At 63.8% G+C, this 22225-nt stretch overlaps 1 protein-coding gene across 3 annotated transcripts in view; it reads right to left on the bottom strand.

The window, feature by feature from the left end:
• IGSF9B (immunoglobulin superfamily member 9B) overlaps nucleotides 1–22225 on the bottom strand; it is a 56516-nt gene that overhangs the window by 11476 nt on the left and 22815 nt on the right. The window contains exons 8-20 of one of the 3 annotated variants that reach the window (XR_003143344.3): nucleotides 21294–21436; nucleotides 20905–21045; nucleotides 20712–20828; nucleotides 20246–20396; nucleotides 19070–19193; nucleotides 16639–16814; nucleotides 15521–15747; nucleotides 14216–14300; nucleotides 12133–12294; nucleotides 11785–11830; nucleotides 9573–11225; nucleotides 8056–8101; nucleotides 2147–2268 (exon numbers count right to left, since the gene is read on the bottom strand). Coding sequence is in view for 2 of the 3 variants with exons in the window: in XM_025464864.3 (XP_025320649.1) it covers nucleotides 2147–2268; nucleotides 9573–11225; nucleotides 11785–11830; nucleotides 12133–12294; nucleotides 14216–14300; nucleotides 15521–15747; nucleotides 16639–16814; nucleotides 19070–19193; nucleotides 20246–20396; nucleotides 20712–20828; nucleotides 20905–21045; nucleotides 21294–21436 (3147 nt within the window). In the remaining variant the exon portion in view is untranslated. The remainder of the gene's footprint in view (nucleotides 1–2146; nucleotides 2269–8055; nucleotides 8102–9572; nucleotides 11226–11784; nucleotides 11831–12132; nucleotides 12295–14215; nucleotides 14301–15520; nucleotides 15748–16638; nucleotides 16815–19069; nucleotides 19194–20245; nucleotides 20397–20711; nucleotides 20829–20904; nucleotides 21046–21293; nucleotides 21437–22225) is intronic. The other 2 variants (XM_025464864.3, XM_025464865.3) reach the window with 2 other exon arrangements.

The following is a 22225-nucleotide window of genomic DNA, read 5'->3' as shown; positions in this document are numbered from 1 at the left end:
AAGGAAGGAAGGAAGGAAGGAAGGAAGGAAGGAAGGAGGCCATCGTAGCTGAAGCAGAGCGAGCAAAGGACAGTGAGGCAAGGAAGATGGAGGTGGGAATCCTAAAGAGCTTGGAATCTGCTCTGGCTGCAGCAGGAAGCTTCTAGAAGGTTTTCTCCAGGTGCATGTGTGTGTACATTGCCAAGAGGACGCTACTGCATTGTCTGAAGATCGCTCCAGTTGCTGAGTGTAGACTGCACTGTAGGAGGAGTAAGGAGGGAGCGAGACAACCAGCAAGGAGGCCACTGCGAGAATCAGGGTGGGAATAGCTTTAGTTTTAGCAATTGAGGTGGGAAAGAGTCGGACGGAGGACGTGCTATAAAAGTTGGTCCCGCAGACCTTACCAAGTGGCTAGACAGGACCCGTGAGGCCAGACAAGGAGCAAGGCTGAGTGGCGAGGCCCGTAGCAGTGCTATGCAAGAAGGTGGGGAGGAGGTAGGAGACGCACATTTGGAGAGGGTGATCGATAACTCTATTTTGGACGTTTCGGAGGCTTATAAAACATCTAAGTGCGTGTTCAGCAGGCAGCTGGAAACATGAGACGTGAGCTCTTGGAAGAGACTGGGGCTTGGAAGAGACGTTTGGGAGCCATCAACGTCTTATAGGAACAGGACGCCGGGGCAGAGCAGGAGGGAACACAGGGATCTGGTGTGGCTCTTTTTGTTAAAAATAAATAAGCAAAAAAAAAAAAAAAAAGCAAATAAAAAAATAAAACAGGGCAGCCCAGGTGGCCCAGCGGTTTAGCGCCGCCTTTGGCCCAGGGCATGATCCTGGAGACCCGGGATCGAGTCCCACGTTGGGCTCCCTGCATGGAGCCTGCTTCTCCCTCTGCCTGTGTCTCTCTTTCTCTGTCTCTTTAAGAATAAATAAAATCTTTAAAAAAAATTTTTTTAAATTAAAAAAAAAAACAAACATAGGTAGGTGGGTGGGTACGTGCGTCCTCAACTGCAACGAGCTTAAGTGGGTTGAGCACTCAAGCTTCGGCTCCCATTCCTCACTCAAGCCCTAAAAACATCATCTTCTCCTCTTCTGCCTCAGTTCGCCCATCTATAAACCAACAGGATATGAGCGCCACCCAAAGGCTCCCTGTCTTCCAAAGATCCCGGCGGCCTCGTAGAAGGCTTGCCCGTGACCCCGCCTCCAAAGAAAGTAGTAACACTGTCCGTGGTTACTAAAGATCAGCGAGGAAGCTGTCCAGCTGTCTCTTTTGACAGCCTGGGACAAGATTCGTAAAACCATTGGTGAAATAATAAAGACGACGTGATAAATATCAAAGAATTTTCTAAGTGTAGGAAAGGGCTGAATTATTTTTGCGCTACCTTAGCAGCTACCCCTCGTGTGGGATGAAAACATCAGACATATGTCAGCAGGAATGTTCTCTCTACCGTAAGGGGATTTCATTCTATCTCGGTCATCCCGCAGAGGGCGGGTCCATGCCACCAGGTGCCCTAAGCACTGAGTAGGACCCCACAAATCCCACGTCCAACTAGACGGTCTGAAATAACAAAGAAACATATAAGGAAATAAAGGGAGTTCCAAAAGGCCTATGGCAGAAGGGAAAGGGATCAAGATGCTACTTATGTCGTCTGGAAACGCATAGAGGCAACAAGCTGCATCTCCTGGAGGCAAATGCACAGAACCCTCTGAAAGCACATCTACAACCAAGAAGGTGGCTCCCGGGGTGCCTGGGGGGCTCCGTCGGTGAAGCGGCTGCCTTGGGTCAGGTCATGATCCTGGGGTCCTGGGTCCAGCCCCGCACCAAGCTCCCTGCTCAGCAAAGAGCCTGCTTCCCCTTCCCCCCTCCCTGCTCCCCCTGCTTGTGCTCCCCTGCTGTCTGTCAAATAAAGAAATAAAATCTCAAAAAAAAAAAAGAACAAAAGGATGGTTCCCAGTGGGGAGGAAACGATTGAGAGGAAATTCGAGACCCTGTCTTTCTAACGTTTACATGGAAATCATACTTACATATTACTTAGTAACTAATATTAAAAAGACACAGTGACATAAACTGCTGGATTCAATTCTGGAGACAACCCAGGGACGGGATCCCGAGCCGAACAACCCCACAATGACGGCGGAGAGAGGAGGAAAGAGAGGATCCGCCATTTACCGGATCGTTTCTTTGACTTCGAGGAGCCCTTGGATGACTTTTTGGGCTTCTTTATCCGTTGGTATTTCAGAGCCTCCAGCCTCTCAGGTGTAGCAGCGTTCCCGGGTGCAGGTGGATGTGTTCTGGAAGGACAATCAGAGAGGCACAGGTCAGCCCCCAGAGAGGGAGCGTCCGAAGAGCGGCTGGAAGAAAACCACAGCACCGGCCGACGGGAGGACAGGCACAGTGCTGGGCAGTCCCAGGTGTGCACGGTGGTCCCCGGGCACCCGCCTCTCGGTTGTTCCTGGAAGGGAGAAAAGCCGGTAGAAGGCTTGAGCCGCGGGAGGCCTACCTCGGATGGAAACCACCGTGTGGAGCAATGAGAAGACCTAAGAAAAGGGGAGACAGGCTTTAGTAGGGGGCCGCATCACGTGTCACTCAACGCAGGAAGAAGGCGGCATCCGTGCCCCAAGCTGCCAGAAATCACCACGACCGAGACCTTAAAGTGGAAAGTAAGAGGGCAGGTTAGAGGAGGTAAAGACCGCCACTGAACCGTTGTCCTCTGGGGAGGAGAAGGCCAGGGCCCACGAGGAGCCCCACGCCCTGTGAGGCAGGGGGCGCGTACAACCCACTTCACCGGGCGTCTTCCTGGCGCCAACCGGAGCCAGGCGGCACCCGGCAGCCAGGGGCGGCGGCATGGTCATCCAGCAGCACCTTGGCGGGCGGGCGCCTGGACCTCCCGCGGCCTAGGCTCAGAGTCCAAAAGAAGGTGGATGTCAACCCGGACGCTGGGCGTCCAAATCCGGCAGCCTCGTGAAGCCCTTGCCTTCGGTGGCAAACGTCCAAGGACTGTCTACGCTTTCAGGCTCAGTGGGAAAAGCGGGGATGGGAGAGACGCCACGCGCGCCACGGTCTCCCTGTCCCCCCGCTGCGGGCGGACGTGGTCATTCGCCTGATGGATCAACCCTGCAGTTAGAACGAAGCCCACGATTCTGCTGGAGCCGTGCGGCCTCTGCGACCCGGGGGACCCCAGGCCGCTGCAAGGCTGGGCCGAGGCAACCGGTGCACACTGGACGGGAGAGAACTGCCCGCGGGTCATAAAGGAAAACCTAGAAGGCGAGTTATCAGTGTCACTGCTTCCCGGGATGGAGGAGCCCGAGGAGGAGAGGCAGGGAGAGCGCTGGGTGCAGCGTGCCCCCTGGGCCACCCACGGAGGCGACCACGCTCTTCCTCCAGCCTCTTCCAACTGCAGCACATGGATTTTGGGTAAGTCCTGATTAGCAGGAGGATGGCCAACCCTGGGGGGGAGAAGCGGCCAGCGGTGAGCCGACAATCCGAGGCAGAACCGACGACGCAGGGAAGGAGGGAGGGAGGTCTGCAGCCCGTCTCCCGGGACCGGTGGGACTTGCGGGGAAGGAGCAAGAAGCCACCCGCAGGCTGACTGGTGGTAAGCCTCTGGTCTCTGGGGCCTCCTCAGTAAGTGGCAATGAAGCCACCTCCACCTTCCCTGACGGATGCCGTCACTCCGTAGCCTCTCGGCACATAAAGTACCCAGAAGCTCCTCCGAAGTCCAGGTCAGAGGCGGCTCCTGGGTTTCCCATAGGCCCTGACAGCACAGAGCACGGGGGCCCCACGTCCACGCACACGCAGGCAGGCAGCACACGGTCTCGGAGGGAAGTCCGACTCACCGTTAGGAGTCAGGTCTTCTGCCCCCAGAGACCCGACCTGCAAATCCCCGTCCCCTCCTCCTTCGACTCCACCCGCACGGACCTTACAGGGCGGCCGTGCGGCCGCAAGGGAATCTGGAAGGCGGACAACGGGTGGAGATGGCTAGGGGATGGGGGAGCATGAGTTTGCAATGCTGGCGGGCAGTGCTCACCCCCTTCTCATCCTTGACTAGGGCTTCTCCAGCTCCTAAAAGGAGAATCAAAGGTGTGAATCAGCCGTTGGGTTTACCTGTGCCCCGGTCCAGGCCAGCCTCTTCAAAGGGACCACACGAGGTGAGGGATGCGAGGCCCCAGGGGGCAGGGCTTAAACCACATAATCCAGGGTGAGCGACCCAGAGGCCGCGAGAAAAACTGGCCAAGGCGCCTGGGGTCGTTCCTGGGGACCCTCCCAGCCGGGTGAAACCTCCAAGGACATCCTCACTAAAATCAACCTGTCGCGGCCTTCATCGCCTCTGTCACGCGGCGGTTAGTCACCACTTACCAGGCCGCACTGACTGTTCTCTCCCGTCCTTACGAGAACCCTACCGGGTAAATACTGGACTGACCCCGTTTCTCAGAGGGGCAAACTGAAGCAGCTCGCCTAAGGATCCAGCTCTCACGACACAGAGCCGAGGCTGAGAACATCAAAGGGCTCTTCCGAGTTCTTCCTGAGGGAAACAGGTTCGGAAGCCACCTAGCAGAGGGCCGCGCTCCCGTGCTCCACCTGGGAACCCCGTGCGCCCCCAGGAAGACGCGCCAGGGGTGGGGAAGGGGCGCTCAAGGTCTGTCTTCAGGCCAAAGTTCCCAAACCGTGATGACCCACTGAGGAGGACAGGCCAACTTCCCTTTGTGGAACAGCCGAGCCGCAGCCCCTCTGGGACGGGACGCCTGCTGTCCACCCGCCTCCGCGCTGGGCTCAGCGCTCAAACACAGAAACGTGACCGAAGGCTCCTGGAGGCCCTGAGACACTCTGCCGATGCAGGAGGGAGAAATAACAGCAAGTGTCTGGAAGGACGGGGCGGACGGGGCGGACGGATGGGGCGGACGGGGAGGGGAGGGCAAAAATTGAATTATTTTTAGCAAATTATACAGAAAAAAAAACGTGAAATGCGGCCCAACACACTTGACTTGCAGCCCGTGACGCCCTTTGGAATCAAGTCACCTCTGTGCTCTAGAAGGGGACCACGTCCCAGGCCCACGGGGGACCATGGACAACGGAGCTTCGTGCTGCCGGGAGACGGTGGGAGACCTGGGCTATGCGACTTCACCCCTGCCGCGGCCTCAGCCCGGGAGTCTGCAGTGCACCAGCAGGGTGCACCCCACAACAGCACCCACCGGGCTCTCCGACAGACAGAGGGCAGCCCCCTTCCCCGTCAGGCCCGGTCCTCCGAAAACCTACCGGAGCCCAGCAGACCAGGCTCTCCTGATCCCAAGAAGTTGGGGGGGCGGGGGTACAACCCTAAAAGCCCAGGGTCTCCCTAGATCTTCCATGTCTGTGGAGCTCCCCCGAACCCCAGCACTCCAGCCCACTGATGCTTCACTGAGGGTCACGACTGCTAGGAACTGCCTGGAATCTTCTCTCTTTCTGTTTTCATAAAATCCATACAAATCAAGCATTTAGCCCAGGGTTGGCTAATGGTTGCTTAGCTCTGTGCTCACCCAAAACAGTGGAGAAAAGACACAGACAAAAAGGTTCCAAAAGTAGGCAGACCGCAGGACAGAGGTGAGAACCGCAGGCCAGCGCCTGCCCCCCGGGGCCGGGCACCCCGGCAGTCGGCGGCCGGGAGGGAAGGGGAGCTTTCCTCCTCTGCATAACCACCTGACCAGACCCGGGGTGGGGGGTGGGGGCAGAAAATCCAGTAGTGCCCGAGGTGAGCTGGGAACAAGTCCCGCCACCGCCCCCCCTTAAAACAGAGAAAGTCCGGACCGCGGAGGTCGTGCCCCCCCCCCAAGCCCTGACGACCAACGGCAGCATTCCCTGTGGGGTGGGGACAAACCCAGGGTCTGGCCTCAGGACTCAGGACTCGGGACTCGGGAGCTCCTTCCTGGGGTCCGCCCCCCAGACCCACCCCATCCGACAGGCCAAAGTCAGCGCTGAGGGACAGGGCTCGAGGGCGAGGGGAGAAGAGGCCTGCTACGGGACGAGCCCGGGAGCCCGCCGGCCCCACACAGGGCAGGTCCACACAGTACAACTCCCGCTCCGAGATGGGAGTTGGGAAGAGGAGAGGGAGGGGAGGCAGAGAGAGAGAGGGGGAGAGGAGGAGGACCACTGCGGGCCCAGGGGAGGAGCGGGAGACAGACTGAAGGAAACAGGAACAGAGCGAGAACGCACGTAGACAAGACGCGTCACATCCTCTCCAAGCAAGACCGAGTGGAGACACATGCAAAGGCGCAGCATGAAGACAGCGTCTGAAGAGGAGCCTAACGCCTCCCGATGGCCCCAGCAGCTCCCGCGCCCGGGGAGCTCTCAGCAAGCAGGACTAGGGTGGCTCGTGCTGCCCAGCACCACCAAGGCCCGGCTCCGGGCTGCGGGGGGCACCTGACTCTCCTCGGCTGGGGACCCGGCCAGGCCCCGAGGATCCTGCGGTCCCCCACCACTGCCCTTGGTTTCTGCGTTTGCCACAGCAGTGAGGGTACAGGGGCCAGGCCCTCGGCGGGGGCGGGTGGGGCGTGCTGGGGGTGCAGGGCGACAGCCGGGTGAGGGCGTGGCAGTCACCGCGGGGCGGGGGTCCGGGCACTGTCCAGGAGTGCAGTGACGGCTGGGCCTGGAGCTCCCTCCTCTCTGGGGGTGGCGGGGGTCAGAACTGGGACTCAGGGAGGGAGGGAGGGAGGGAGGGCGAGCTCAGACGGTGGGGGACAGGCGGCCGTCGGCAGGTGAGGGTGGGCTCACACCTACGGCCCGATGCTGGCCCCGCTCGCCACTGCTCGCGGCCGCAGCGTGACACCCAACCAGCCTCACGCCCCCCGGGGCCTCGGCTGCTAACAAGCCTGAGGCTGCAGAGCACAAGGACACGGCCACACAGCGCAGCCCTCCTCACGGGCGGCCGGTCCTACGCCTGAGCATAGCGTCCTGAGCCCTCTGGCATCTCTAGGTAGGCAGGGGATGCAGGTGCTTCTCCCCATGGGAAGCTCCCACGCTGCTAGTGCCCAGAAGCACAGGCAGGGGCATCCATGGCAAACAGAGTGTCGCAGCCACCGTGGGAGACAGTGAGTCTCGGGTGACCTCAAGCCTCTGCAGGAGACCTCACACCCCTCTGGGAGCCCTCAGATTCCTGACACCTCCACCTGCAAGGACGCGGGAGGGACAGGGCTTGGGGACAGGGGACAGGGCTTGGGGGCAGGGACGCCCTCGGAAGAGAGCAGAGGAAGGAGCGTAGTGCTGCCCCAGGGCCAGCCTGTCCTCTGCGCCCGGGAACTCCTCCCAGGCCCCTGGAGCTGTGACCCAGTGGGATCGGGAGTGGCCGCTATGGGGTCTGGGGGCAATCTGACCCGAGGGCGAGGTCCACGTGTCAGTCCTGTAACAGCCCCCAACGGGCTCTGGCAGGCAAGGGGCACGGCAAGTGGCGGCGTCTCCCCGCCCCTGACCTCACAGGACTACAGGTGACCTGGTCCTGGGGACGACCCAGCCGTTGAGGGAAGGAACGGGGCCACACCCCAACCCTGGCTCCCTGACAATATCAGAGCGAGCCCGAGAAGACTGGGAGGGACCAGCAACCCCTGAGGAAGACCGGAGTCTCTGGGGAGCCAGGATGGGGCGGGGGACACCCTGCCTGAGGCTGCGGGGGGACAGGGGAGAGGCGGTGTTTCTGGATCTGAGTGTGACCCTGGTGTTTCCAGAGGTGCAGAGATGCAAAGCGGATCGTAGGCATTCTAGGCCCCTCAGGGAGCATGCAGGGTCCCCGGGGGTGTCTGTGGGAGGCCCTGGGTATGTGGGCAGCAGGGGTCCGAGTGAGGGGAACTGCAGGGAGGCTCTGGGGCAGGCGTGGCGTGTGGGGCGGGCGTCAGAAGCTGCAGCTAGGCGGTGCCCGAGCGCGGCCCGGTGAGGCTGTGGGAGCAGCATGATGTGGGGAACCCAGAAGCCGTGGGGCCCGGAGCAGCGGAGCTGCCGCCCACGCGGGGGGAGGGGACATGGCCTGGATTCCCCTGTAAAGGAAGCGATGGCCCTGCCGAAGCCCCGTCCGCCTGTCCACCCCCCGCCCCGCCCCAGCCACGGAGCTCCCTTACCTATTGAGCTGAGGAGAGGCTTGTCTCGACAACACTGCCCAGATAGCTGAGATCAATCAGAAACAAAGCAGTTATCAACACGGGCCGGGCCGTGGGGCAACCACCCACGCACACCCAGAGGGGAGGAGGGGAGGAGCACGGGGGCCAGAGAACCACAAGCGAGGCCAGAGAATGGGGTGAGGGGAAGGAGAGGAGAGAGACAGAGAACCAGACGGCACGATGGACGAGGCAGATGAGCGCTGCACAAAGCACAGACGACAGGGCTGCGGCGCACAGCATCTCCTGCACAGACAGAGGCCCGGCTCTGTGGGCGCCGCGCCCGGCGTCCTAGCTAGAGCTCGCCTCGCCTTCCCCGCCCGCCAGGAGCAGGGGTAGCGGGAGGGGAGGCTGTGCTTCCAGGTACCAGAGAGGGTGGGAGTGCGTGGGGCAGGGGAAGGGCGCTGGGCTCCCTCCTCTCCGACCGCCTCCCATCCTGCCTACCAGCAGGCCAGCCTCCTCTGGAACACTCTGCTCCCCTGCACAGGCGGCCACATCAAGAGAGACCAAAGGACGGAACCAGAGAGAGAGAGAGAGAGAGAGAGAGGGAGGGAGGGGTGGAGAGGGGCAGGGAGGGGAGGCCAGGAGGGGTGAGGGGCACTACGGAGACGCTGCCAGCCCTTCGGAGCAAGTCGGGCCAACCCGAAGAAGATGGAGGAGGAAGGAGGACAGACAGAAGGAAAGCCAGACTTGAGGAGGGGGGAGGGGGGGAGGGGGAGGGGGAGGAGGGACGAGGGGTCGGGGCAAGAGAAGCGAGAGAAGGAGGCACAGACGGGCGTCCAGGCCGACTCTGGTACCTGGAATACCAGCTGCTACAGTTTAGAGTGTGCTCTCTCGGGCAGGCTGATCGCAGGAGCTTGTCTGTCTGTCTGTCTGTCTGTCTGCAGCTTCCTGCGAGGCACACAGGTCGGGGTAGGGTGTGTGGCTCCAGGCACACGGTTCACAGGCCTGAGACCTTGCTCCCCGCCCAGGGGGCGGTCTGGGGACGGCCCCTCCGGCTCTCTAGGCTACTAAGGCCGGGGAAGGGGGGGGGGAGGAGACCCCGCCTGGCGACCCGTCCTGGGTGGAGGGGGGCTCTGGGGTCCTGCCTGGCAGGGAGGATGGGCCGGGGCAGCAAAGAGGCTGGATCCGAAGTGTCTGGAGGGCCCTGGACCCCCCACCCCAAGCCAGGGTCACGGCACGGGAGCGCTCTGCACTGCAAGAGGACCTGGGGGCCGCTCGGCCTGCACGGCACACCCCGCCCCTGCCCACGCATGTCCGTCCTGTCTCGGGAGGGGAGGGGCGGGGGGGACCAGGTCCGCCCCGCACTGGACCCCACGAGCTCGCCCGCCGATGCCAAGACCAGAACTCTCCGGAAGGGATGCTGCAGCATGTCCACACAAGCCCTGTCATTCGGGGTGATGGAGGGGTGGGGGCGGGTGGGGAATGGGGGCGAGGATGACCAGGCGCGGACGCGGGCAGGGCAACCGGCCGGCACTCACCCCGAAGTAGGTAACGGCGGCGGGGGGGGCTCCGGCCGCAGCAGCTCCTCCCCCCCGCTGCGAGGGGAGGCCGTGGGTCCAAACACGTCCAGGCTGTCGGCAGGCCCCGCGGGCGCAGGCGCGGGCGGGGGCGCAGGGTAGGCGGCGGCCAGGGCCGGGAAGCCCGTGGCGGGCCGGTAGCTGGGGCTGCCACTGCGGCTGCTCTGGGACGGGGAGCCCGTGGACGGCGTGGACTTGCGGGAGAAGCTGCCGGCGGCCGGCGGCTGCAGCGCGATCTCCATCTCGGCCTGCTGCAGGAGCCCCGGGCGGGGCCGGGCGCGGGCCGCCAGCTCGGGGGAGCCGGTGCGCGAGCTCAGGGGGCTTTGGGTGAGAGGCGAGAGCCGGGACGGCTGTAGCACCACTTGATGTAAACTGGGCTCGGCGCGCCTGGCCTGCCGGGGGCTGGGCCGGGGCCGGGGCTGGGGCTCGTACCACCGGGTGTCCAGGCCAAACGTGCTGGGGCCGCTGTGCCCCCCCGGCTCGGCCGGCTCGGGGTAAGGCAACACGGGTATGCCCATACCTTGGCTGGTATGTCTTAGCTGCCCTTGGCTCACCAGAGGTTGCATAGGTCTGTCCTGCCACTTGGCGGAGGGGGGCCCCGGGACGGGGCCTCGGCCCGGCGACTTGCCCGCCCAGCCCTTGGGCGCCTCCAGGGACAGGATGCCCGGGTAGGCCGAGGGCACCTGCAGGGAGGTGGGGGGCAGTCCTCGGGGGAGGCAGGCCTTGGGCTGCAGACTCTCGGCGACGTCACAGGGGTGCAGCTGGTGGGGGAACATCATGGCCGGGGTCTCCAGGCCCCCAAAGGGGAACTCCGGCCGGCCCCAGGGCTCAGGGGAGCGGCCGCCTGTGGGCGTCTGAGTCAAGGGCAGCGTGCTGTTGGAAGCGTTCTCTCCGTTCTCCTCGGGAATGGTGGGGTGGCCAAAGGGCCCCTCGGCGTGCAGGGGTGGGGAGGACATGACGGAGCTCAGGGGGCTGCCCACCTCCGGCATGTAGAAGGGCGGCGGCTCCACCTCCCCGGGGCTGCTGCTGCTGAGGTACCCATAATACTGGCCATGGTGGAAGGGCCGGGGCGCGGGAGGCCTGGCCTGGCCCGTGGCCTGCAGCCGCCCCTCCAGGCCGCCGGGGCCCTCCAGCCCACGGGGCTGGAACCGAGGGCTGTATGCTGGTGGTGGCAGGTAGGACTCCTGGCTGGACGACAGAGGGGTCAGCTGGGACTTGAGGGCAGCCACAGACGTGGGCACCAGCGGGTCCTCATTCTCCTCGTCCGACTGGCGGAACTCGGGGTACATGTCCGTCTCCTCGGCAAAGGGAAAGCCCTCGATGCGCCTGCTCTTCATCGAGGGCTCCATCTCAGAGGGATCCATCACGAAGCGGCCGTCGGGGCCTCTGCTGATGAGCTCGATGGGCGTGGTGGCCTCGGCCTCGGCCTCGGCCTTGGCCACGCTATACTTCTTGCTGCTGATGGCCCTCTTGGTCTTCTTGTACAACGACAGCTCCTTCTCCCGGGTGGGACTCAGCATCCTCTTGGCGGCCGGCTGGCCTTGGTCATCAGAGGACTCCGATGGGGCCCGGAGCGTGCGGATGCTCTCGGGGCTCACCTTGCCAGACGACAAGCTGTGGGGGTGAGCGAGGGGGCAGGAGCGTGAGGCTGCAGACGCCCGCTCAGGCACTTCTTTTCCTCCTCTTAACAAACAACCACAAACGCCTAAGAGGATGCTCAACAGAAGGGGGTGCCGATGGGCTGTGTACTTTGGCGTGAAACACTCTGGCGTGAAACCATCTAGGCGGGTGCCGGCCGGCTTTTGAATGAACGCGCACGTCTGCCCTCGTTCTGGCCCTTCCTGCCTGCCCCATTCCGTGCAGTCACACCTCTAGCATCGTTCCCGGCGTGCTCAAGAAATGCAAGCCCACCTTAAGGTCGACTTACGCAAGACACGCCAAGAAGGCGCGTCTATTAGGGTGAAAGAAACCCACGGAAACACATTCCGAAGCTAAAGAGCCATGGATTATCCGCTATTGGGATGGTCTACGCCACTGCTCCCTCTGTGCACGTGCAGAGCAGTGGACAGCAAACAGTCTAGACACGCTCGTCTGGGGGCCGAGCTAGGCAAACCACCTGCCCGCATCCGCCCTCCGCCCTCTGTGCACTCAGCATGACCGCGGGGGCACTTACGGAGACTCTAGGCTCTTTCTGCAGTGAGTGATGGACAGTGGAGGATCTACAAGAAAGAAGAAGGGGAAGGAGAGCCCGCTGAGGCCAGGGACCCAAAATTCGCCTCAGGTCCATGGCCCCCAGAGCAGAGCTGCAGACCTGCCCTCTCACGGCCTGGGCCCATCACCCCCTCCCCAGCATCTACCTTCCTTACTCCCTCTTGCCCATCCGGTCCCATTGGCAGTTGTACCCCTAAGACCCCATTTCCCTATTGGCAAGGGGGCCCACGCTCAAGGAGAGCCGCCTCTTCCAACAGGGAGCACTGGGAACCGGGCCAGGCAGAGGAGGGCGGTGGGGGCAGACACCCACCTTTTTTGCGCTTGAGCTTACGCTTGCGCTGCTTGTTGACAAAGCAGGCGGCCAGGGTGCTGAACAGGATGGCAGCTGCCAAGAAGCAGATGGTAGCTACGATTCCAGCCAACACGGGCCGGGCTAGCCCGTCATCAGTCAGGTCCGGCTGTGGGAAGATGTCTGCGGGGGGCGAGGAACATGCGTGACTCCCTCCCCTCCCTCCCGCAGGAGCCCCCCAACTCTGACGCTGAGCCCCCAGGCGTCTTTGCTAGCCCCGTGGAACAGACGACGCGCAAGTCTAGCACTTGAGGTTTGGAGAGAGGGGGACGGCCGAGGAGAGGGACCGCAGATGGGTGGATGGAAGTCAAGTGACGTCCACAGGGCTTGCGAAAAAGTCACAGCCACGGTGACCGCATGGCAGGCATGACTCCGACAGTAACATCTGCTTGGCCACGGTGCACACTACCAGACGCCCTCACAGGGGGCAAACGGGGCACACGCGCTCACTCTGACGTAAAGACACCGTCACGGACTGGCCAACAGACACGGCCTATCCGGTCTACACCCCTGCTACTCGGCCTCCTGGGGGAGGGGGGATTGCTGCTTCCTGCCATCCCGACAAAATGGGACCCTGGCTGTGAAGCCACCTTGGGAGTTAAATGCCACGGAGGGGAGAAGGGGCTGTGACCAGAGATTCCGAGCCACCGCATCACGGCTGAGCAATTTCTGCAGGGAGAGTTAGCATGTCCCCGACACCTCGGCTCACAACTCCGGAGCCCGCAGGGACGCTCCACACTAGTCCAACCTCCTCTTACAGGTAAAGAACCGCGGTTCGCTTTGTGCCCAGCTCATTAGTGACGGAGCCAGGGCTGGACCCCCACCCGCCAGGCCCTACTTCACAGTTGGTGACACCGGAAAGCGCCACTCTTTATATTCTGTGTACGCGGATGTCTTGGGCCAGAGCCGAAACAGCCTGGATCACCCTGACGAGTGGCGTGGGCCGATGGAAAGCTATGAGCCCTTGGGAGTGGGGGGCTGAGACGGGGGCTGAGGCCACTGCGCCCCGGTACCTGTCTTCCATTCGGGTGCCAGACATAAAGCCACTGAACACAGAAGAGCCCGCCGATGCAAACCCTTGCGTCTTTTACTGTGGCCTCGGCTGTGAGCCCTGGTCCCTGTTCCTCCCTCGCTCTAGAGTCCCCTCCCTAGAGGGAAGCCAAGACAGGGTACCTCTGTATGGGGAAAAACAAGAAAACAGCCTCGGTGCCACGGTGCCTAAGGTGAGGCAGGAGTGATGCCCCTCCGCCCCAGGGCTTGGCCACCGTCTCCCCTGCTTCCCCACATAGGCCTGCCCAGTGCCTCTGGAGCTGTCCTGCTGCACAAGCGCCCTGGCCAAGCCCTTGCCGCCGGCCCCAGGGGTCCTTGGAGGAGCAGCGCCCCCAGAAATGGCGCCCCCGCTTAATCACTAAGTGAAAGCCTCTTCCCATACCGAGGGAGCCACTTGACCGGGCGAGGGAGGGGCTCTGCTGGGTTTCGGGACCCGTAGCCGGAGGAAGATGCGTAGAAGTGGGACCAGGGCCAAGAGAAAGAAAGATAAATGTGGAAAATGCTAGGGAGTTGGCTTTATTTAGCCTGAAAAAAAAACCTAGGGAGACGAAGGAGTGGAGGAAACAACACCAAACAGCAATTTTCCAAATAAAACCACCATAATTAGAAAGCAGTCTCATCCCAGGCCTTCAGCAAATATGTGCTGACCTGCGGTCTCTCCAGTTCACCACCCCAGTCCCTTACAGAGGACGCGCTGGCGGAAACAGGGATGTCACAGCAAAGGAACGTGAGCCAGGTCCTTTTGGACTACTACGAGGAGGGGGCTAGCGCCAGTCCCAGCGACGGGTGCCCCGCAGGCAGGGCCGTGCACGCAGCTCCAGCAGGGGAGCGCCTGTCCCGTCCTCCGACGGGCTGGAGGGCCTGAAGAAACGCTCCGGTCTCAACCAGAGCCCTTGCTCGTTTCCGACTCAGCCTCCCTCCCGGACTAGCTTCCTCACAAGGGACTCCGTGCGGCCCTAAGCCCTCGGCTTATACAAGAGCCGAGCCCACGTACCTGTGCTGGAGACGCCGGCGATGTTGCTGGGCTCGCTGATCAGATCCTGCATGACGGCCAGAACCCGGAATTCGTACCAGGTGTCCTGCAGCCCCGGGGACAAGACTCTCGTCAGCCTGGGACCCCAGGCGGACGCTGACCTACCGCAGACCCTCCCCCAAGGGGGAACAGGTACCCGAAGCCGTGGCGGACTGGAAGTGATGAACAACCAGCTCTCGGGTTACCAAAAAAAAAAAAAGAAAAAGAAAAAGGAAAAGAAAAAACAAAGTCCTCATTTGCAGCATTTACCAACTTCCATTTCCATGGTAAAAATACTCCCACTGGGCAGCCTGGGTGGCTCAGCGGTTTAGTGCCCGCCTTCAGCCAGGGCCTGATCCTGGAGACCCAGGATCGAGTCCCGTGTTGGGCTCCCTGCATGGAGCCTGCTTCTCCCTCTGCCTGTGTCTCTCATGAATAAATTAAAAAAAAAAAAAATACTCCCACCGCGGTGGATTTCAATCTAGGGCTGTGAGGTCGCAGAAAGCAGAGGTGGAGAGGGACGCACACATGGGCTCTCATGGGCCCCCGGGGGCTGGTTGTACCGCGGAATAAGTGCCCAGGGAAGGAAGACAGAAAGACAGACGAGACTGTTTCGGGACACCTGGGTGGCTCGGGGGTTGAGCCTCTGCCTTCGGCTCAGAGCGAGATCCCCAGATCTGGGATCGAGTCCCGCATCGGGCTCCCTGCATGGAGCCTGCTTCTCCCTCTGCCTGTGTCTCTGCCTCTCTCTGTGTGTCTCTCATGAATAAATAAATAAAATCTTGAAAAAAAAGAAAAAAAAAAAAGACTGTCCAGACTGTCCAGACTTATTTCCATGAAATAAGCTGCTTCCTCCCTCTAGCGAGAGAGAGACACAGCAAAGTTTACAGGGGACCAGCTGCTAAAAAAAAGATAATGCATCTTCCTCCGGGGACTCTAACTTGTTAAAGCAGGGGGCAAAGCAGGAGACAGCCCTTCTGGGAAACGCTTTGCCCAGCGCGCGTCAGAGTCCGGCAAGGAGCAGAGGTCGACGTCCAGGGTCACAGGTGGGGCTCCTCACCTGCCCCGCGTGGCCCCAGCTCACGTCCGTGTGTGGGAAAAGCCCTCAAGGCAATAGAAGTCTCTGTGGCCACACAATGGCCCTGAGCCTGTGGGGCCTGAGGATCCCAGACCTCGGCAGCAGATCGGAGAGCGTGGGGGGCAGCACACCTGCCTTGGTCACCGGAAGCTTTTGGTGTCTCCAGGCTCACGTCACTTTCGGAATTTGGGAAAAGCCGGGCCCCTCACCTGCGACAAATCCTTGGCAAAGAAGTCTCCCTCGGTGCCCGGGATGGCACTGTCCAGCGTCTCCCAGTGCTCCCCGACGCGGTACTCCATGATGTAGCGGTCGATGGGGAAGCTGTGGTTGGCAGGGGGCAGCCAGGACAGGAGCACGCCCTGCTGGGTCCGGTTGGCTGTGAGGCACCTCGGTGGGGTAACCAGCACCAGGGGTTCTGGAGTTGTGACAGGGAATGCTGCAGCGGGGGGAGACAGAGGGTACGTGGCGGCACCTGCGGGGCCAGGCGCCCCACCTCCCCGCACGCCGCCGGGCCACGGCCCCACAGCGAGGGCCACACGCCCACGCGGGGGTTGTTTCAGAGACGAGGCTTGCACAGCAAGAGCCCTCGACACCCACGGAAGCGGCCCCATGATCCACGCACACAGACGAGAGAACGCAGCTCCTCGGAAGGACGGGGGAGGGGGCGGATAAAAAAACACACCAACAAACAGGAAGGGGGGGAAGGCAGAGAACTTGAATGTTTGAATGTGATCCTCTAAACAGCGCGGCATCTTTATGAGGACACCGAGCATCGCATCCCGCGACCTCCTCTAAGGAGGCCGGGGCCCCCGTCCCAGGGCTCGCCGCCCGCCCTCAGCCGCCCTCTTGGCCCCGGGAGGGAACCAAGGGCCAGGGAGGAAGGCTGCAGAGCGGGGCCGAGCGTCCCATCAGAGCCGCAGGCCCTGGAGGCAGCAGAGGCCCCGGGGCGGGCAGGAGGGGCGCCCCCGTTCGCGCGGCATGGACGGAGCCCCGAGGCCCACGGAGGACCAGGAGTCGACGGCAAGAACCGGCCACACGCCCGCCAGCAAGTGAGGCCAAGGCCAGAGGAAGGAATCGGGGAGGGCAGACGGGGGAGCGCCTCCGACCCTGCCCTGCGAAGCCACGGGACGCTGCAAAGCCCCGGCCTGGCGAGGAAGGACAAATGCCAAGCCTCTTCCCGACAGGAATCCGGCCCCGAGCGCTGCGACGGGGGACAAGGCATCCGGGCTGGGGCAAGCCCCGCACAACGGCACAGAGCACGCGGTCGGCAGCGGCCCACCCGGCCCCCCCGGGAAGCCCTCGCGGCCGCGCAGCCTGCGGCCCTCACCTAAAGTGTTCACAGTGACCACCTCACTGAAGGCGCTCGTTCCCAGCTTGTTCTGGGCCAGGACGCTGAACTGGTAGGCCGTCTCGGGCTCCAGCGCGTCCACCAGCAGCCAGCTGGGTCCCGGCGGCACGGGCAAAGACAGCCAGTCGTGCGGCCCAAACTGCGCCCGCTTCATCCTGGCCGAAAGGAAGAGAGAGGATCGGGGACGAGGGGGTGGGGTGGGTCACACTGGAGACACAGGCGCGCGTGCAAGGTCCTCCAGGAGGTGGCGGCGGACACACCTGGCCTCCCGGGGCGTCAGCACGGAGACAGGTGCCGACCAAGGCGGGGTGACCTACCCAACGTGGCCGTGCCGGTCCCAGAACGCAGGTCGCCAGCCATGGCCGGTACCGCCGCTACGAACGGGACCCTTAGGTATACGTGGCGCTCAAGGCCCAGGTCGAAGTAGCAAGTGCATCTGGGGACAGCGTCGCCCCGAGCACCACCCTGAGAGTGGCTCTGCCTCGGGAGGGTCCGGGCTCCGGGAGCAAGGCAGGGGCCATCGTGGGACAGTGAGCGGCAGCGACCCAGGGGAAGAACCACAACCCCGTCCCCCGGGGCAGCCCACGCTGGGGTGTCAGGGAAGCCAGACGGCTCCCCGGCCCCCCGAGCAGGTTTGAGTCATCTGAGGAAGCCGAGGGCGTGTGATGAAAATAAGCAGGGGTTTCCCCACGGTGAGCAGGAGGATCCTTCAGGCTTTAAGGGTTAGAACTCACCATGGGGGGGGGGTCCCCAGCACGGAGACGCCCTGGGGCGAGGGTGAGGCCTTGCTGCAGGCCTTGCTGTGGACCGCCCGCCCCACCCGGCTCAGCCGCGGCCTGTGTGCAGGTGCAGTGCCCCGGCCTCGCCACGGGGAGGAGACATCACCCCGCGGGACCCGGCCCCAGCCAGCCTCATCCCCGAGCCGCCGCCTGGTGGACGCCCCCCGCCCCCCGCAGGATCCCCCCACAAGGAAGGGCTCACCACCCTGGACGCTGAGGCAGCAGAAAGCACAGCCGAGAAAGGAAGCTAGCGCCAAACGTCTGAGTCAGTCCCGGGAGTCAGAGCCACTCAGCGAGGGGGGGAGGCGACCTCCCCCACTTCACAACCGCCCGGCCCCCCCATGCCCGCCCCCGGCACCAAAGCAAGTGAGCGGAGTGTAACAGAGCGGTGCAGATGAGCAGCAGCGTGGAGCAGGACCACAAGCAGTGAGGGAAACCCCGTCTACGCCCACACCTGCCACTTGGCTGTCCCCAGACACGGCTCGGCCCGGCCAAACACCCTGCCCCGGACACTCAGCCACCTGGCCTCACCGCGATGCTTGCAGGGCCACCTGCGGGGGTGTGCCCCCCCCCCGCCCCCGCCCCCTGCCTCAGGAGGAGCAGAGGTAAAGGTGGGAGGATGTTCTGGCTGCAACTCGCAGAGCCCCCCACACTCCCCCCGGAGGCCCAGGGAGCCCACCCATCCAGAGCTCGGGCCCCTGGGAAGCTCGGGGCACGGGCCCCATGTTTGATGGTGGGAGACGGGGCAGCTCCCCGGCTGTCGAGAAGTGCATCGAGGGCCCTCCCTGAACGTCCCTGAGTTGCCCTCTGCAGGGGTGTCTCCTCCCTCCCAGGCTCCGGGTGAGCCTGACTACGCGTGCACCCCCAGATGAGGCAGGTCTGAAAGGAGGACCCACCCTCCTGCTCGGCGGTGTCCCACGCTGCGGGGGCCGGTCCCCGGCTCAGGACAGGGAGGGAATTCCGTGGGGATCGGGAAGGAGCTCAGCTACAGGTCCCCCTCTCCACCCCTGCGGTGCCCCACCCCGACCTCAGCCTGATGTGTGCATCTCTGAGATTCCCTAACCTACCCCCAAGGTTCGGGCAAAGATCTCCCATCGCCACATCCGGCCAACTGAGCAGGAGAGACATAAACACAGATAGAGACACAGGGTCCTGGAGGAAAGGAGATGCTGAAGACCAGGCCGGAAGGCAAGCACCACTTCCAACGGGTTCCTGGAACCCCTGGGGAAGCCACGGCATAACAGTTAGAGTCCACGCCTCCTGCCGGGCTGTTGCACAACGCCCTTGAAGATCCCCGGAGTCTCCTCCAGACTCCAGAGGGCAGAGGAACCTCAAAGGAGCATGATCCAAGGACACAAAAGGGGGCCGGGAGATAAGCTGGGGAAGGAGCAGCAGAGGCCGGTGGTCACGTCAGGCCACAAGCTAAGCTGGCGTCCCAAACCTTCCAGGCCGGAAGGCAGAGAGGGCCCGGAGTCCCCGAGAGCTAGTCACCGCGTCCACGCACCTCGCGGCCGGGAGGCCTAGCAGGCCAAGAACCGTCTCCTCCTCCTAGCGTCTACCCCCCGGGGGCTGCCTGAAGTCGGGGGTCGGGGAGGGAGAAGCAGAGAGCAAAGCATGCGGGGGTGACTCACAGAGGTCCGTACCAAACTGAGAATGTCTGCTCGAATCCTCCATCATAGCCTGGCTCCCAGGACACGTTGGCAGTTGTCATGGAGACCTGGACCCGGACACTGCCCGGGGCATGGGGGCTGGTGCCTGGAGACCAAGCGGAGTCCTCTCAGACCAAAACGAGCTGGGCCCAGCGAGCCGGGCCGCAGCGGCACCGCGTGGTGGCGAGGGCAGTGCCCAAGGGGGCGCTCGGGGCCCTCGGGGACCCCGGAGGAGCCGACGCCCGCGCAGCAGGGCTGCGGCAGGAAACCCGCCCCGTGCCTCCCGGAGCACTCGGCCTGAGCGAAGGGAACCTGGAGCCTGCGTCACCCCGGGCCGAAGTCCTGGGCTCCCCCCGAGCACACACTCTCCCCGGAGCTCACAGGCAAAGCCAGAAAGCCCCCGACCCGCCAGGTCCTCCGGCCCCACGAGAGCCACACGCCACCCGACCGCCGGCGTGACAGGCCGCGCAACACGACTGTTAAGAGCTTCCCGCCTGTGCGTCCTGAGCCCGCGCTGCCCGGCGGTGCGATGCCCGCGAGGTGTGCGACCCACGCCAGGCCCGGGCCCAACGGGGTGCACCGGGCTATCCGCTCTCGCCTCGGGTTATAGGGGACGGGCACCACCGGGTACAGGGCCTGAGACTGCGGCAACGCCTGCCGCCTTGGCCTCGGCTGGCGCCACCGCCTCTCCACCCACGGGCGGCTACGTGGGGACGCGGCAGCACCAGGAACCTCCACGCTGGGCCCTCCCGAGACCCCTCCCGGGCTCTGGACACAGACCCCCAGCAGCTGCTCCTGCCTACGCACATGCCTCGGTCTGCCTGGGGGTGTTGCTGGGGGCATCTCGCCCGAGGAAGATCCCCCAGGACAGGCCCCCTGGCCCCTTCCCTCGGGCAGCGTCTAGAGGGCTAGGGCTGCACGTGGCAGGCTCCCAGTTCCGAGGCGGGCCGATTCAGGAGAGACGCCCAGAGCAGGCAACCGTGCGCAGCACTCAGAGCAGGTGACTGTGCGCAGCACCCAGAGCGGGCAGACTGTGCGCAGCACCCAGAGCAGGCAGACTGTGCGCAGCACCCAGAGCAGGCAACTGTGCACAGCACCCAGAGTGGGCAACCGTGTGCAGCACCCAGACCGCAGCCCTCCTGCCCGCAGCCCCCGTACCGATGACGGTCAGGTGGGTACTGGCAGTGATGCTGGTGACCACGTTGGTGGCGATGCACTCCCACTCCCCGTGGTCCTCCTTACTCAGGGCTCGAAACTGGAGGCTCCCGCTGGGCAGGGCGTTGTGCTTGCTTCTGCTGGGCTTCCCTACCTTGGCCAACAAGGGGGCAGGAGGAAGGCAGGGCAGGGCGCCAGGGGAGGAGCCAGGTCAGCAGGGAGGAAGAGAAGCCACCCACACATCAGAGGCCGGAGGAGCGAGGGGCACCCCAAGTCTCAGCCCGCCCCCGCTGCCCCTCCCGCAGGGGGCCCACCCCACTCCTCTGCACCCCACCTTCTCCCAGCAGAGCTGCTACCAGGCCCCGCAACCTGCTCCTCCCGTCCCCCCACCAAGCCCCGTCCCCTCCTCGCCCCCTCACTGCCCCCCCCACCGCCGCCCCACTTCCCAGGCTCCAGAACCCGGGGGTACCTTTCTCCACGTGATGACGGGGAAGGGGTCCCCGGCAGCAGCACAGGGAATGAGCAGCTCCCGGCCAGCCTCCTGCCGATATTCCCAGCCTGGTAGCACCGTAAAATACGGGGGGTCCTAGGGAGGACACGGCCACCTGGTGACGCCCAGCGCTCGGGGCGCCCGCTCCACAGCCACTCAGCCCCAGACTCACCTTCAGGACAAGCCGTGCGGGAGCAGACTGGCCCATGGTCCCCAGGGTGTTGTAAGGCACACAGGTGTAAGTGCCAAGGGCCTCCTCTGTGGCCTCCTCAATCCGAATGGAGCCATCCTCCATCAGGGTCCAGCCCAGGTTCTGCCCAAGCAGACAGCACAGCGGGGAGCCAGTGTCAGGGCAGGGGCTCCGGCCGGCCGGGGAGGCAGAGCAGCAGCCAGCCTGGGCCAGGGGCTCAGGCCCCGCAGACCACCCCCCCCAAGCAGCTTTGCACCCCCAGAGGTGGGGTGGGGAGTGCAGGAGCCCGGGCAGGGAACCGGACCCTCGGGGGCAGCCTCGGCCATCGGGAGGCGCGCGGCGCTGGGACCCCACGGGCATCCCTCTAGCACCTTCTCGACCTGCAGCGGGCGGCCATCCTTGTTCCACTTGACCACGGTGGCCGGCGGCTCTGCGTCCACAGGGCAGCGGATGTAGCCGTGAATTCCCACGGGCACGTAGATGACAGGGGGCATGTTGAGGACGCGGGCTGGGTCTGCAGGGCGACAATGTGGGGTGAGATACGAGGGCACGAGGATGTGCAGGAGCGAGGATCCCAGGCAGCGGCCGGGGCCCCACGCACCCCGGCCCAGGGGCCACACAGACAGCGGGCCTCCCGGGGCCTGCCACCCCCGACCCCCACCCCCACCCCTTCCCCCGTCCAGTTAGCACCACATGTGTCCCCAGTGCTCCCAACGGGGCCAGGTGCCGGCCACCACGAGGGACAAGACGGACGCCCCAGGGGCCGTGCAGGCTGCCCGCCGCCAGCGTCCCCCACGAGTCCTGTTTCCAGTCGGGAGGCCCCGGAGCTTGCCCCAGCCAGACGCTCCTCCGATGCTCCTGGCACAGCAAGGGCTCCCGAGGCTCCTCCCCTGGACCTCAAACTCCAAGTGGACATTTGACCGCACCCCCCAGCAGCGGCTCCTCGACCCGGGCTCGGGGTCCTCTGACCTCTCTGACCTCTCCGACCTCTCCGTCCACGCCCTAAGCCCAAGAGGAGCGTCGCCCTAGGCACAGGTGCTGCGAGGCGGGACCAGTGGCGCTTCTTTTCTCTCCTCTCCACGGTGCTCGCTGTCCAACCCCCCCAGCCTCAGTTTCCCCTCCGTGCGGTTGGGATGCAGAATCGACCTCGGCGGCCACGGATGAAAAGTCCCCGGGAGAAGAGCGTGCGGCGCTTCCTGTGATGTGGGTGACTCATCACCTTTCGACTCTTCCCCCAACGTCCCCCGAGGGCTACCAGGGAGAAAGATCCAGAACTTCCCGTGAGGCGGCGAGGATGAATGAG

The sequence above is a fragment of the Canis lupus genome, chromosome 5 (genome assembly GCF_003254725.2).
Source record: "Canis lupus dingo isolate Sandy chromosome 5, ASM325472v2, whole genome shotgun sequence".
Taxonomy (NCBI): Eukaryota; Metazoa; Chordata; class Mammalia; order Carnivora; family Canidae; genus Canis; species Canis lupus.
The sequence above is the reverse complement of the archived record's forward strand: the minus strand, read 5'-3'. Positions and strand labels throughout refer to the sequence as shown.